General features: G+C 48.6%; 3 protein-coding genes across 3 annotated transcripts in view; all 3 read right to left on the bottom strand.

The window, feature by feature from the left end:
• Positions 1-2,142: 2,142 nt before the first annotated feature.
• Positions 2,143-14,901, bottom strand: part of LOC131284484 (neurobeachin-like protein 1) — a 49,444-nt gene continuing 36,685 nt past the window's right edge. Inside the window, exons 13-19 of the mRNA XM_058313343.1 lie at positions 5,291-5,551; positions 3,692-5,200; positions 3,437-3,609; positions 3,065-3,372; positions 2,873-2,987; positions 2,425-2,602; positions 2,143-2,305 (exon numbers count right to left, since the gene is read on the bottom strand). Of these exons, the coding sequence (XP_058169326.1) occupies positions 2,143-2,305; positions 2,425-2,602; positions 2,873-2,987; positions 3,065-3,372; positions 3,437-3,609; positions 3,692-5,200; positions 5,291-5,551 (2,707 nt within the window). The remainder of the gene's footprint in view (positions 2,306-2,424; positions 2,603-2,872; positions 2,988-3,064; positions 3,373-3,436; positions 3,610-3,691; positions 5,201-5,290; positions 5,552-14,901) is intronic.
• LOC131289698 (cuticle protein 21-like) lies at positions 6,687-7,498 on the bottom strand. Its single transcript, XM_058318997.1, has 2 exons — positions 7,484-7,498; positions 6,687-7,421 (listed from the first exon to the last, which is right to left on the bottom strand). The coding sequence occupies exons 1-2, from the start codon at positions 7,496-7,498 to the stop codon at positions 6,687-6,689; spliced, it is 750 nt and encodes a 249-aa protein (XP_058174980.1).
• LOC131289701 (larval cuticle protein A2B) lies at positions 10,759-12,239 on the bottom strand. Its single transcript, XM_058319000.1, has 2 exons — positions 12,228-12,239; positions 10,759-11,241 (listed from the first exon to the last, which is right to left on the bottom strand). Exons 1-2 carry the CDS (start codon positions 12,237-12,239, stop codon positions 10,759-10,761), a joined length of 495 nt encoding a protein of 164 aa, XP_058174983.1.

The raw sequence follows: 14,901 nt of genomic DNA, 5'->3' as shown, positions 1-14,901 counted from the left end.
TGATAGCGATGTTAATCTCCTACTTTACGTAAATGTGTGACAGAAAGGGCGGATGCTGGTCGATGGTACCGGTTCTAAAATAAGCGAGTTCCCCAATAGAGCCGGCTTCCGGTCACTCGGGCGCGCGCGGGGAAAGTTTTGAATGAAAATGTGTAAATATATCTACCACTTGTCTCGCTACCAAAACCCGAAGGAAGAAGATGCCGGAGAAAGACGGGGAACAAAGGGAACCATTTGGTGCCAGAATGGCACAGTAAGATTAAGGATTTTATGACGCGGTGACGGTAGCGCTTCGTACGCTACGGTTTGGTTTTCGGCCCAAGGAGGAACGCCGGTCCCAAATGTAGGTGCTGCAAAAAGAAATAACCGCAGTGGTGAAAACAAAACAAATCGAACGATTACCAATAAAATGTTGCCTAAACACAGCATAAAGCTCTTTTGTTTTTCCTCTAGCTTTTAAATAATAAACTACTCGTAAATTATCCACATACTTAAAACTATAGCCTCATCTTTCTACTTGTGTATTACAGTGAGTTATGAGAAGTAAAGACAAAAGATCGAGGCAATTTCCAAATTAAAGAAAAATTAACAGAGATACGGGCTCGTCATCGAGCTGTACAACTGGTTTCACTCATCGTTATATACAATTGTTCGTCTACCTGTAATAAACGTGATTAGCACATGATAAAGAATTGAAAATGTTTAAGTATTTTGTCCGTCAAACGTTAGCATTCGAACGAAAATGGTCACTGGCCTACGGATGGTTGCCCCTGGATGTAGGCACAACGATAAACGTTTAGTTTTCATCAATTTTGATTGCCAACGCTTTGGTACACAACCTAGTTCGTTTGAAATGTCGTTGATTAACTTGAAAACTTAAACATTTTCCATTTGATCGCTGCCATCAGCATATACCTATAAAGTTATTTTATTTATGATAAGATATTATCTATCACCTTGAATAAATTGACTGTTATTATTTGAAAGACATCATCAGAGCCCTTTAAGGTAAATTATGTTTAGAAGCTTACAAAATAATAATTGTACCACAATATTTGCAACACTAAACAGAACTTCTACTGCAACCATTTAAACTTTTATACCATTTGATTTGTTTTTTTTTTCGATCATACAAAATATAACATTTTGGCACGCTTTACAATGGAGTTTAGAAGTAGTACAATTTATTCGTTTGAAGGAAAGTGTTAAATTACATATTAGGGAAAAAAAACAAACTTTGCTGTGTTTAAAAATTATTCTCCACGCTTTATGGAATGTCGGTACTATGATGCACTTAGGATCTAGAATTTGCCAAGACTTCAGCGCATGTGTGTGTGTGTGAGTTTATATGCTAGGCCATGGAAGCCTTCGCTATTATTCTGGGTTGTTTTAGCTACAATGCTACACGTTTTTGCTTTTTTGGGGAGCTTTATTTTCCTAGTTCAACGACTATCGGATTTTGTTTTTGATTGGGAAGAAATAGTTATATCATTGCAATACGAGGGTTCACTCTTGTTTTGTCTCTAATAAAGTAACAACAATGCTACGCTTTCACATTATAACAACGTTCCCAAAGTGGGCACTATTCGTTTAAAAATGTTTTCTACCAATCCTGGTTTTTGATTTGTTACTTTTCTCATTAGTACCATTACGATGCAGGACGGGAAGTTCTCGTATGCAGGTAAACAGATTAGCGTCCGTAGGAAGTTGCAGGGAGCATTTTTTTAAATTGTTAAAAGATATTGCACACATGTTATCATAATAGAAGGGCGATTCGCTATGTCGCCAAGCCGATACGAGAAATGAGAGTTTTTGTTTTCGTCAGAGAACATTTACTTAAAATTACTATCATTAGCAGATAAAACATCTTAACAAAACTATCTACGCCGCTTGACATCTAGATAATCCACCCTCGAGTCACTAAGTAACCATCCATTTGCTAAATTGACCAAATTTCGTCCACGGTTGCCCGTTTTCCGCTGAGAGTTAAGCAACACCAACCACACGACAGCAAACGCAAACACGCACTAGAGCACACGCGCAAATACTGACTGACTGCAAGAAAATACTGATAAACACAATCGAATCAAAGGTCAAAGGAAGAGATAGAAAATCGCGGCAACGAGCGCGCGCGTGGTACAATTAAACGTTTAGCACGGTGTGCTTTTTGTAGGCAATCGGCTGCTGGATGCCGATCACGCCCAGGCTGCCGTCGCGCAACGGTGCCAGCAGATGCGTATTGCCGCCCGTTCCCACGACCGTCTGCGTCGGGACGTGCAGGGGAATGTCGAAGATTGGTTTGAGGCTGTCGGTCGGTCCACCGGGAAACGGGAGAAACAAAAACACGAGCAGGAGGAAATGTACATTACGAGTTGGCTTGCGAAACGCGGGAGAACGGCAAGAAACATAAATGACCACACTTACCCGTACAAGCGGCTCATGGTAACGTCGCCGGCATCGTCCGAGACCACCAGGTAGTCGGAGGCCGTCGTCAGGCCGGTCACGCGACCGGAGACGTACTTCGAACCAAGGCTGACACCGTTAATGCTGAACACGTGCACCGAATGGGAGGTATCGTCCAGCGCAGAGAAAGCTATGTGACCTAAGGAGGCGTGGAGAGATATCAAAAGGGGACGATCGATAAAAAAGAAATGATGAAATGCGCGCCGAAAAACAAAGGTGACTAAATTGATCGTTTTTTATTATTCGCGCGTGGAGGCTAGAAATGTTTCACAACCATTTTTACGGCCAATTAGCATAAACATCAGTTTCATAAATATAGTGTACTTTCAGAGACAGAGAAGTCATTTTGTAATGACTATTTATGTGTGTGTTTGTGTATATTACATTCCGTTAACCGGACAATACATACCCTGATATGAGAGTGTAATGTAGGATACCTCGATCCTCGAACCCGTACATCCGATGGGATTTATTGTCCTCAGAAATTGTCCCTCTTTGATTGTGTGGACATTAACCGTCCCGTCCTGTTAGGGAGAACAAAACAGAAACATTTATAAACAAAGCCCCCTCCTCGATCAAGCGAATCAGCCGTTCCACCTACCAACGAACCAGAGACGACCATATCCAGCTCCGTCATGATGGCAACACACGAGACCGCTTCGTCATGCCCGTAAAGCGTATGCACCGGTTTCGGGGTCAGATTGTTCGTGAGATGAACCACGTTTGCACTGCCCACCACGTTTCCGGCCAGATTTTGATTGAGAGCGGCCGTGTTGGGCTGTAAATTTGACCCAGCTGTCTGAGTGGCCGCATTTCCGGTGTTCAGTGACCAGATGACGCAGGTGCAATCTTTCGAACCGGTCACCAGGTACGATCCACAGTTGTCCATTGCGACGCAGGTTACTACATCTATCGGAGGGAGGAAATTAAACTGACGGGTTCATGCTGGGTGGTTCCTATGCTTTGTTCTTACCAAAATGGTTGATAGCCGAAGCGACGACCTTCCCGCGGGCCATGTTGAACACGCGCACCGAGTTGTCCCAGATGCCACCGGCGTAGATGTACTTTGCGTCCACGCTAACAGCAAACAACTTCGAGTTGAGCGTGATCGATGGGTGGAAGGGTCCGACCAGTTTCTTCCGGTTTCTGAAAGAGTTTCCCGAGAGTTATTCGATTGAACACGACCAATTTGATTGGAGTGAACTCATAGGCATCCCCATCGACTCACTTCAGGTTCAGCGTGGTGGCATCGATTTCGAGTAGAAATCCACGTTCCTTGTCGAACGACATCCAACTGTGGCACCCAAGAATACCGGACTTCGTCACCGTGATCAGCATGTCCGGGCTGGTCTGTAAAAATGAACGGGGTGGACTCTTGGGGGTGCTCAGGTAAACCACCGGGTCCTTGTCGGTGGAAAGATCACACCCGCAGTACTGCACACGATCGAGGATGAGCGTCAGGTCGGGGCGCTTGAGTTCGAGCTTCAGCAGTCGAATGGTTAGTTCGTCGAGCGACAAACGGCGGGGGTGCGGTTCACGCAGCAGTTGCGACGGTGTCTGTCCAAAGTTGTTGATCATGCCCTCGACTGCCTCGCGCTCGATCGGGTTCGCGATTTTATCCAGATCGACGGCACCCTCGTACGAGCAGTAGTAGAACACGTTCAGTGCCTCGACCGCCTTTGGACCTTTCTGCTTGTGCCCGAACACCAGATCGATCCAGTGATGGAGATGCTGCGAAACGTGCTCCGACTCGAGGGCCCGCCGGTGGATGGCGATAAAGTCCTCCGCTGTCTTCGCCCAGGCCGGCAGCACCACGTCGTCCACCTTTTCCTTGGTCATCTGCAGTACACCCAAATCGAAGCGGTTCATGTTTTTGAGAAACTCCGGGAAGTAGAAAAACTCCGGTATCAGTTCTTTCACGTCGTTCGGGTTGTCCATCAGTAGCTTCCAGGTTTGCGGGATCGAGTGGAACTGCCGGTCGGCCACGTCGAAACGGCCACTCTGCAGCTCGATGTGGAGCGATGTGAACGGCTCGACGCGAATCAGATAGTGCAGCACGCCGGCCGAGTTGGAGTAGTGCGTGCCGTAGTGGAACTTCGGTATCATGCCGGACGGATCCTCGAAGCCGTCGTACTTGCTGCGCACCTCCGCTTCGTTCTTGGGGTTCACCACACCGATCGGTTTGCTAAGGTCCCGGAACGACTTCGGGTCGTTCAGGTCCAGCACTTCGCTGGTGTAATCGGCCAGGATCCACGGAAATACTGGGTATTGGCTCAGGTCGTTGTACGAGCGGCCCGCGATCGTGTTCAGATGCATGAGGTACTCGAAGTTGGAAATTTCCCGGTTGGCCCACTTCTGCGTCAGACCGGACGACTTCAGCAACTCCGCCGGGGACCGCCCCGACCCGTACAGTATGTTTGGCGGCTGCAGACTGAGGATTTTGGTAAAGATTTTGTTGCGCGTGCGCGTGGTAAAGTTGAGGAAGTAGCTCGTCTGATCGACCAGAAACATCTCGAGGGCGCTTCGGCGAAGGTTGAACTTGCGCAGGTGAAGCTCGCGCAGCTGCCCGAGGGGGAACTTGAAATCGTGCCGCTGCCCGTCGTCCCGTAGGCTTGCAATCTCGGTGAACAGCAGCTGCGTGGTGGTCAGATCGAACCGTCCCTTCACGCGCGTCATCAGCGTAATCAGCTCGCACTCCTGGGAGATGACTATTTTCTCCTTGCCGGATGTTTCGGGACTGTACAGCACCCAGACACATACCAAACAGAACGTAACATTACCGAAAACTGTCCATCATACCTCCCTCCCTCCTCTCACGATTACTTACACCTGCGGTTCCATACTGTTTCGCATTTCCTCCTCCAAGAGGAGCATCTCCTCGTCGGCATTCTCTTCCCCGATGGCCGCTGGAGCGAACGTGGAACCTAGTTCCGATGACAGCCGCCGACTTTGCGACGTCGAGGTCGTATTGTCTCGAAGGTTGGCCGCCGCCGTATGCGGATCATGGTACAGCTCCGGTTCCAGCTTGAGGCGCATCCGGGCGACATTCTCATGATGGGAAAGACGCCAGTACTCGTCGTCTTTGGTGCTGAAATTGAAATGAATCGAATGAAGTTATTAGTGAAATTAAAATAGAAACAACGTTAAAATCGAAGGGGATTTTGAAGGCTTTAACTGAGGTTTCGGATTGAGTTTTGTCCTAAGCAATGGGCAAGAGAACGAGTTAATGAGGAAAGCACTTGTACGTCAATTGAAACGCGATATAAGTTAGAATTGATGCAATAAATATGGTGCCCGCATTCATCGCTAGCCAAATTCGGTCTTAAGTTCGGCAAATAGAAAAAAAACTCAGCTGACAACATTTGATAAACATTCTTAATGTCCAAATTGATGAACAGCTTGAAAACGGTTTAACAGGGTAGTCAAATTGTGTGCGTAAAACTACTCTGTGGTTAGTCTCCAACAAATCTTTCACAATATAGCCATTCACTGTGCCAAGGCAACAGCTTACGTCTTTAAAGGCGTGTGCAAATTTAATACAATCGCTCCGATTAAGTCGGGTCGCGTACCATTGATACTTTCCACGAAGGTAGCGGCTACCGATATCGGCTACTGTTATCGCATGCCTCATGGACACGTAGCTGGGGCTTAAGGAAGAAAACGATATATATCCATTTGTATTTTCAAATAAATTCAACGCATGTCAATTTCAATTCATTACAAAAAATATATGGGGTTGCTTTTATTTCCTTTTCTTCACCTCCACACGACGGTTGCCTGAGTTGGGCAGCACCGTGTAGGATTCATCGAAGGAGATGGAATAGAGGAAAATGGGAGGATGTGCGGTATGGAGTTTGTGTGTGTGGTGTGGGTTTTGGGGTAGGGAGTTTGGAAGTCAGCGTAAGGGAGCACTTTACCGGCGGGGGTATGGGATTGAGGGGTTGTAGTTACAGTGGAAATTGTATGTACAAATGGACGAATGCATCAAGTTGCACACTGATCACGCCCGTTTGTGGTCCGCAGGGCGCACTGGTTCCCGTTTGCAGGGCACGGCGAAGAAGCAGAAGGGTTGAGGAAGTTTCGGGTTCACTACTATTTACACACGCGAGCTTGGTCCTATGTACACGGCGGCGCACGACGGTCGAGAGGCATCCTTCCTACCGGCGGCGGTCCGAGGGCAATCCGATGGCGGTACTCCGAAGATGGATACCCTGGTTTTTTTTTTAGACGACGACGGCGGCGCTCGGGGCGACCACGGTCTTGGCGGCGACGGCGACGGCCGGGGTGGCCACGGCGACCGGGACGTCCTTCTGCACGACGGCGTTGAATCCGTTGACCGGGTCGGCGTAGTAGTTGACGATGCGGCGCGAACCGTCCGGCTCGATGAGCGAGTACGAACCCTTCACGATGTCACCGTCGCGGGTCTCCTCCTGGGTCTTGCTGTCGCCGGTCAGCGTGTCCTGCACGTTGTACGCGTACTGGTACTGCGGGTAGGCATCGGTGAACTCGGCCTGGACGGGCGCGGCGGCCACGACCGGGGCGGCACGGGCAGCGACGACGGCCGGAGCGGCGGCGGCGGCCACAACCGGAGCGGCGGCCACCAGCGGGGCGGCGCGGGCAGCGACGACGGCTGGTGCGGGTGCGGCGGCGACAACCGGGGCAGTGTAGGCAGCGGCCACCGGGGCGGCGGCATACGCGGCACGGGCTACCACCGGGGCGGTGTAGGCGGCGGCGACCGGGGCGGCGGCGTAGGCGGCGCGGGCCACAACAGGGGCAGTGTAGGCGGCGTAGGGCGAAGCGGCGTACGCGGCACGGGCCACGACCGGGGCCTGCAGGAACGGGGCAGAGTAGGCGAGCGGGGCGGCCAGAGGGGCGGCTGCCACCGGAGCGGCCAGCAGGGCCGGATCTGGTTTAGGCTCAGCGCTAGCGCAAAGGGCTAGGGCGGCGAAAACGGCAACCTAAGGAGGGGTTGTGAAGACGATCAGAACCGGAGCAACACGAAGGGAACTCTAGTACTTACTTTGAGCAAACTCATTGTAGGCTTAAGGTGGTGAAATTTCACACTGTTTGGTAAAGTGAAGCACAATTGACTGACGTGCTGATCGGTAGTTCCGAATCGTTTTTATACCCAACTACCGATCCACGCCGATTCCGATCGAACTCCCGATGGTGGGTACGGGAAATTTACATACCTCCGCGCATTGTCCACCTCCGCCGCCGAGTCCGACGACGTATTAAGGCCACTTCGGCTGCCAGCTGACCCGATCATCCATGCCGCTCACGTACGCTTATCAAACGCTACGCCACACGCTTCTTCGACACTCGTCCTCATCGCCATGTGTACGATTTACAACGATGGATGGTTCGAATTTCGCTCGCCAGCAGCATTCCCGGGGCCCCTTGTTGCTATGTTCGGTCCGGTTAGTCGTCGCCCCCGGGAAAGTGGCTTTCGTCATCGGACCGTGTGGCGTCGTGCGTGCATTGGGAAAAACAAGGACCGACTCAAGGAACCACCAGCTATCAGGAATGCCCGCACCAGACGACATGGATACGACGGTGTGGGACGCGCGCAGGACGCACCTGTCTAGGCGATGTGCCGATAAGTGAACAATTCAAGGCCGCAAAGGCCGCGCGATATTAGGTAATGAGCGGTTAATGACTCATTAACTCATCAACGCTCTACTGCGGGCCCATTGAGGGCCTTTGACGCATGTTTTCACGCCTTCGAGATGTTTATCGGCTTCAACTTGAACTAGGGCTGAAACCCACCCCCGAAACAAGAAAATCTTGTACGGTGGCAATGCGAGTTGAAAATAAAATAAGTTGTGTGCAGAACGAAGAGTGAAGTTATTAACCAACATAGTTATTATGGTTTCACATTTAATGTAGAGGTGAAGCGAAACATACTTATCGGCGTGATCTATAATTGTGCTGTCTCTAACTCTCACTACACTCTAACTCACGTACTAGAGGTTTGAAAATTGACAATTTTGTTATTGTAAATGGTATAGCAAATTTGTAATCTTACTGTCTAATGTTAACTAACGAAGAGGCTAAGTACATCGTACACAATAATAAGAACAGTTGATTTTATTATACGGTCTATGAATGGGAAAAACTTAACATTTTATTATGAAAAATTGCGAAATGACTTATAGTCCGCTTGTTTTTTCTATGATTGTTGCGACGGACCTATTCAAAACTATTCTGGAAACAAACTTTATTGGATTTATCAAAACAAATTTGGTAAGAGATAAATAACTATGCATCTTAGAAGTGAATCGGAAATGGCGCAAAGTGAGATAAAATGTCTGTCATAAGGTCTCACTAGGGATTCGAACATAGCTCACGATCGATGAAGATCCCAAATGAATGGACTCCGGTGAGATCTTCACAAACCATAAAAATATAAATAAAATAACCGGCCAAAAATGAGAGGCCTAAATTGCCGTTAGATATATTTCATAATGATGATAAACTAATGAAATGGATCACTGAAGAGTACTAAAGAGAACTGTAACAAACAGTAGGAAACTTCTTACGTTGACACCGATTTATTGTTCTGCTATATACTATTAGTTATTGTCCAGACAGCATGTTTTTTGAGGTTCTATAGATGGTAGAAATAATATACAAAGCAAGTCATTAAAGAACTAAAACATGTAATTTTGTGAGAATCGAAGATAGATTCATAGAATAAGAAACTTTTCCACAATCGTCCATCTCGGACGATCCGTTCTGTTTTGCCGGGTCCACAGTGTTTGGGTCATCGACGCAAACGAAAGCACGGAAAGCCGCAAGACCGTGACGCATGCCGGACCAGATTCGGTCGCTTTTCCACCCATCTCGGGCAAGTAGGCTCGGGGTGAGTCAAACGCCGCACAACCAGGACGTTATTGAAAGTGAATTGTCATTCATATAGATCGACCGCGACCCGATGCGATGTACGCGATAAAGTCCGTCTGGAATGGTAATGAATTTCGATCGGCGCATACGAATTCCTCGGGCTACGAATTTGGCTTTTCGCCGCAAAACATCGGCTACCGAAGGGAGGGAACCCGTCCGTGGGGCCGGCCGGCTTGGAAGGAATGAGGTGGCAAAGAAAATAAAATAAGTTACCCTGGCATCTGGCCTAGATTTGTCATGTAAACTGAATCTGATCCGTGAGCGCGGAGGGCGGCCTCGGGTATGCATGGTGGCATCGGTGGGGCATCACCGTACGCCACCAATGTCGCGCGCTGGCAATGGCTACCACGCGCGTGAACGACGGGGACGTGAACTCGTGGCCATTGCGTAAAGTGGCATGGTCCTCCTCCACACGTTCGTGTACGCGCCCGGGTTGCCTCGTGGTGGACGGAGCGAGACCCCACCAGAGGCTTCCAGAGGATGTTCGCGACGAGAAAACAGCAACAGCAGCGGCCCAATGGAGCCTATATAGGCGAACAAGAACCGGTGCGTCGACCAGAGTCGGGCTTGACCACGGCAGCTGGACACTTGTACCGTTTGCGCAACGAGTCCACGCTCTTGCCAAGGGTTAATTGCGTCTTGAAACGGTCATTTGGCGCATCCCGTCTGTCGGTGGGGTTTGCTCACTTCACACCGGACAGGACACCACGGTGTGACAACATACACCCTCTGCGTGCTAAATACCGCTCCGCAAACTGCGCCGAGAACCCACCAGAAGCGGGTCATGAGAAATTCGTCAAAGGGCCGAGCATGAAGAATAATTGAGCCATTAGAGCGAGCGCTTGGGCAACGCACCGTCATCCGAAAGGGCCCCACGAAACCCTGCACGAAAAACAAACGCAATCGATGACAGTCCTTAAGCGTGCAGACGTGCGCAAGGTAACCGCAAGGCGCCCCAAGGCAACGCCAAGTGTCACTCAACGACGCACGGGAGCATCCATTAAAGGGAACTTGTGTCACAAGTTCTCCAACTTGCGTTGAAGTTTCATCTTCGACACCGTGCTAACTAGTAGGTTTTGTTTCTTTATTGAGGACAGACAAACTGTGTGCAACAACAGTTCAACGGTGTTCTTATACGAAACGATCCTTCCGAGGCGGGTTTGAGCTCGATCTGCCAACGCCTCGGAAGGCAGCCTCCTTAGGACACCGGGGTTAATGCTATACGTTTGTTTGTAATTGGGATTTTTTTGTAGTTTTATTGTATCATTCAACTTGCTCAGCTTGTCTCCTATCGTAATTGCAATTACTAACAGTTCCTACAGCTAGGTATGAGTGTGTTTGTGGTATCTACAGTATGCGCGCGCGTGCGGCGGCACCGGTCCGGGGGGGTCAGTGATGGTAGTACGGCAGGGCGGCGTGCACCAGCGGGGCCGCCGCGACCACCTTCTTCAGCACCGGCGCGGCGTGCACGGCGTGGCCACTCTTCTCGACGACGGCATTGAACCCGTGCACCTTGTCGGCCGTGTACGTCACCTTGCGGATGGTGCCGTCCGGCTCGGTGAGCGAGTAGCTACCGTGGACGACGCCGTTGGCGAGCGTTTCCTCCGCGTGCTTCGAGTCGCCGGTGTGCGGGTCGGACACGCCGTAGCTGAAGCTGTAGTGCGGGTTCGGATCGTACGCCTCGACGTGCTTCAGGATGGGGGCGGCGGCGACGACGGCGGGCGCGTGCAGGACCGGCGCGGCGGCCACCGTGTGCAGCGGTTGGATGGCTTTGGCGGCGTAACCGTAGGACAGGGCGGGACCGTAGGACACTGGACCGTAGACCGGGGACGCCAGGGAGGACGTAGCCACCAGCGAGACAACCAGCAGAACCTGCGGGGAAAAGGACCGGGGGTGGATTAACCGCGTGTTGATTGTCGCTCGGAAGTGCCGGTGAACCCTGGTTATTCCTCTACTTGGAGTTCTGATCTCATCCTATTCTACGACGTTTTTAAACCTCAATCTTTAAGTACTGTTCCATACACTAGCTCTTGGATTCCAAATTCAGAATTTAATTATAAATTAGAACTTCGAACTTTCATTAGATAGGTCCATAAATGTGTAAAATCCAATCCATAAAACAATATTCAGGATTCCAAGATAATACAATATTTGTATAAGTAACAAACTGTTCAAAAAAATTCTGATTTTCACTCTGAATGATAAAATTGAACAAGAATCTGCGAGCGGCTAATTGGAACATTCCAGAAGCCTATTCTGCAAATAACCTGGTTATTCTTCTTTCTATCTTAATTTCTGATCTTATCCTATTCTATAACGTGTTTAAACCTCAATTCTATAACTCTTGTTCTTGGATTTCAGTTCTGAGATTCTAAATTCAAATTTTAATTTCGGAACTTCGTGGTATCAATGGATAGGTCCATAAATCTGTGAAATTCAATCCAATAGCCCATAATACAATATTAAGGATTCCAAGACGATATGATATTTGCTAAAAATAACTAATCTCAAAATACGTTCAATCACTCTATTGACCTGCTCGCAAAGCTAGACAATGTTTCAGAGGTTATATGAAGATTTAAAGGGAAACAGGCCAAAACTTAAGATGAGGATTCTGGTTTTGAAGAATACAAAATAAAAATAGGTTTATCGCTGGTTGCTTGTTTTTCCAAAAAGTGTACTAAACTGTCGAAGTCCCAATCATGATCTTCATTAAAGATCGTGACTAACTGATTGCTTACGAGTATATGCTACTTCAGACATTATTGATAACTTCTGAAATCCTGGCTACTAGATAGCTTTTCTGTGGTCGAAAACTGTTTTTAACGATGTTCTAAGACCACCAACTAACTATTCACCTTTGAAATCATGATGGATTTGTTTTGCACGATTTTTCCGATAGCACTACACACTCAGTCGAAACAACACCGATCGGACAGACGGTTCACTGGAAACTGTTCTTCACTGTTGCCGAACTACGCACAGAAGCGGACAAACTTTGCTCCACCGAAATCACCGATGATGTGTGTGCTCCGAACAAGGCCGTTCTTTGGTATGACTTCAGGACGATCCGTGCGCTCATATAAATACACCTCGCTGTGGACCTGAATGCTGGCGGATGCTGCGACGCCATCGATTGACAGAAGCGGTGTGGTGGAAACTTGACTGCTCCTAAACCTACTTAAAAAAAAACAGTCACCACATAAGGCAGGTTCAGAAGCACCTCCCCGCTGTCGGTATGTGTTGCCCCTCCCCTCGTTTTCCCTTTCCGTTTAGGGTACTGGCAGCCTCCTCGCTTCACTTTCTTGCATCCTTCACCAGACCGACTTCTGTTCTTTAGCTTTAGCGAACGTGGTGTCCACTCGGTAGTCGCCTTTCTTCGGCGCGCTTGCAAGAAGCTAGAAGTGGTCCGAGTTGCAGGGGCAAGGGCAAGCGGGGTGCAGCGGACGGTTCCCACCACTATCTTCGCGGAAAGCGTGCACCGTACGTCCCACCACCTTTCTCGAGCCGTTCGAAAAGGGTTAATGCGAAATAGATCATTTTACTACGCGCCGTCGTTACGTCGAAGGGAGAAGTTTCCGGGCTCCCGTATACCGATGAGGTTTTGGCGTCTTAGTTGAAGCCAGGTAAACGGTTGAGGTGCCCTCATTTGACTGCGAGAGTATGTTTATTGATATGCGGAATGCAAAACACAACTATGCTTTATTGCCCATGAACAGTAGTTTTGAAGAATTTAAGTAACATAACATCTTTTCTGATTTTCCCCACATTGAAAATGAAATGAATGTTTCCCTTGGGATATACAGCGTTTCGAGCCCAGGTAAACATTGTTAAACTGCATCTGTACACTGTTCAGCATAAGTAAGCATAAGTAAGAACAAACGAGTTTTTGATAAATATTCTTACTGCGGATTTTAATAGAATTTTACAACACTAAGTTAATTGTCATCTAGAAAAATGATGCTCTATACCATCTTTTCTGTTTTTCCCCACATTGAAAATCAAATGAATGTTTCCCTTGGGATATACAGCGTTTTCGAGCCCAGGTAAACATTGTTAAACTGCATCTGTACACTGTTCAACCGTAAGTAAACATTTGACATCCAATTAAAATGATGTTGCCTATCTGTATATAGTTCAAACTTAACTAAACATTTGACACCCCGGTGTCAATGCACGTTTATATTGCCCGGGTTCGTGTCTTGTCCTAGTAAGTGGAAAACAAAGCAATCCATGCTTCATTTCGGGCAACTTTTGCTGTAAATGATCTTCTGGGAACCTGCTAGTCTGTACGATAATACTAGACTTCAACCAGTTCCTCTGTACAACAAAGAGCTGAAACAAGGATGGTCAAGAAACATTATCGTGCTGTAGAATCAATATGTTCGTCGCTTAGTGTTCCATAATCTAACACCCCATACCGTGGCAAAGCGTACCGTGCACCCTCCGGAGCAACCCGGTTCCAAGCAAAACGCTTATGCTTCAGGCATAAATACTACACCTCATGATCAATTCATTTTCGTTTCGAAACTCGCGATTAAATCACAACCCATTGCGCTACCGAGGTGGCCACCTCTGCGGCTGGGCAGGATAATAAAGAAAGCATAAGCGGGGGGAAAAAACAACAACCCGGACCCACATACCCGTCGTTTTGTTTTTCCCTTTCCACGCCACGCCAGACGACGTCCGTCGTCGTCAATGGAATAGTTTGTCGCCACGCGGACGGACCAGCGGCCAGGACAGGTTAAACTGTGCCGGTCTCAGGTCGAGCCGAGTCGAGCTGCGGCCGGAGGTTTCCCAATACTTCTCGGCCCTAATGGCCAGCGTCGTGTCTCGGCGTGTTCGACGAATTAGTTCAACAATCTCGCTGGCGCAGAACGCCGCACAATTGACACAGTGAACCAGTTTAATGAGAGCACGCTTTCCTCCACCGCCAGCATTTCCCACGATGATGCCCACACCACACCCCGCAAGCTATCCCCGAACCACGCACGCGACCGGTGCGGGATTAATTAAATCATGTATTCTTGAATTGTAACGCTTCGACGTACGAGAGATTTTGCCGCAACGACCAAAGCCGATCGATCCAAAGCCGCGTGTGTGTGTATGTATCGGAGTGAATTTTTTCCAACCCCGTCGCATAAAACCACCGACGGATCGATTGGCTCCCACCCGTCGCCCAGAGAACGCCAGAGGAAAGCGCGCCGCCCGGAGTGCGCGGAAAAGCCGCAGAACGCCGCAGACCGGCCGGCCGGGCCGGGTTTCGATAGATTCCGCGTGCAACCGCCATATCCAGTTTCGTTTGGGCCGAATAAGACCTTACGTAAGCCGCAGCGAATTGAGATCATTCTTAGCATTATTTTAATTGACTCGTTCCTGCGTTTCTCCACTTTCGTTGTACAAAAGTTTGAAAAAAAAAATTCAATTACTTTTGCACAAGAGTCGCTAGCCTCAAGGACCAAATGAAGAATAAAATCTACCAACTACTTGTTTAATACGTATGAATCGAATGAACAAATGATTCGTATGCCT

Source organism: Anopheles ziemanni, chromosome 3 (genome assembly GCF_943734765.1).
Source record: "Anopheles ziemanni chromosome 3, idAnoZiCoDA_A2_x.2, whole genome shotgun sequence".
NCBI lineage: Eukaryota > Metazoa > Arthropoda > Insecta > Diptera > Culicidae > Anopheles > Anopheles ziemanni.
The sequence above is the reverse complement of the archived record's forward strand: the minus strand, read 5'-3'. Positions and strand labels throughout refer to the sequence as shown.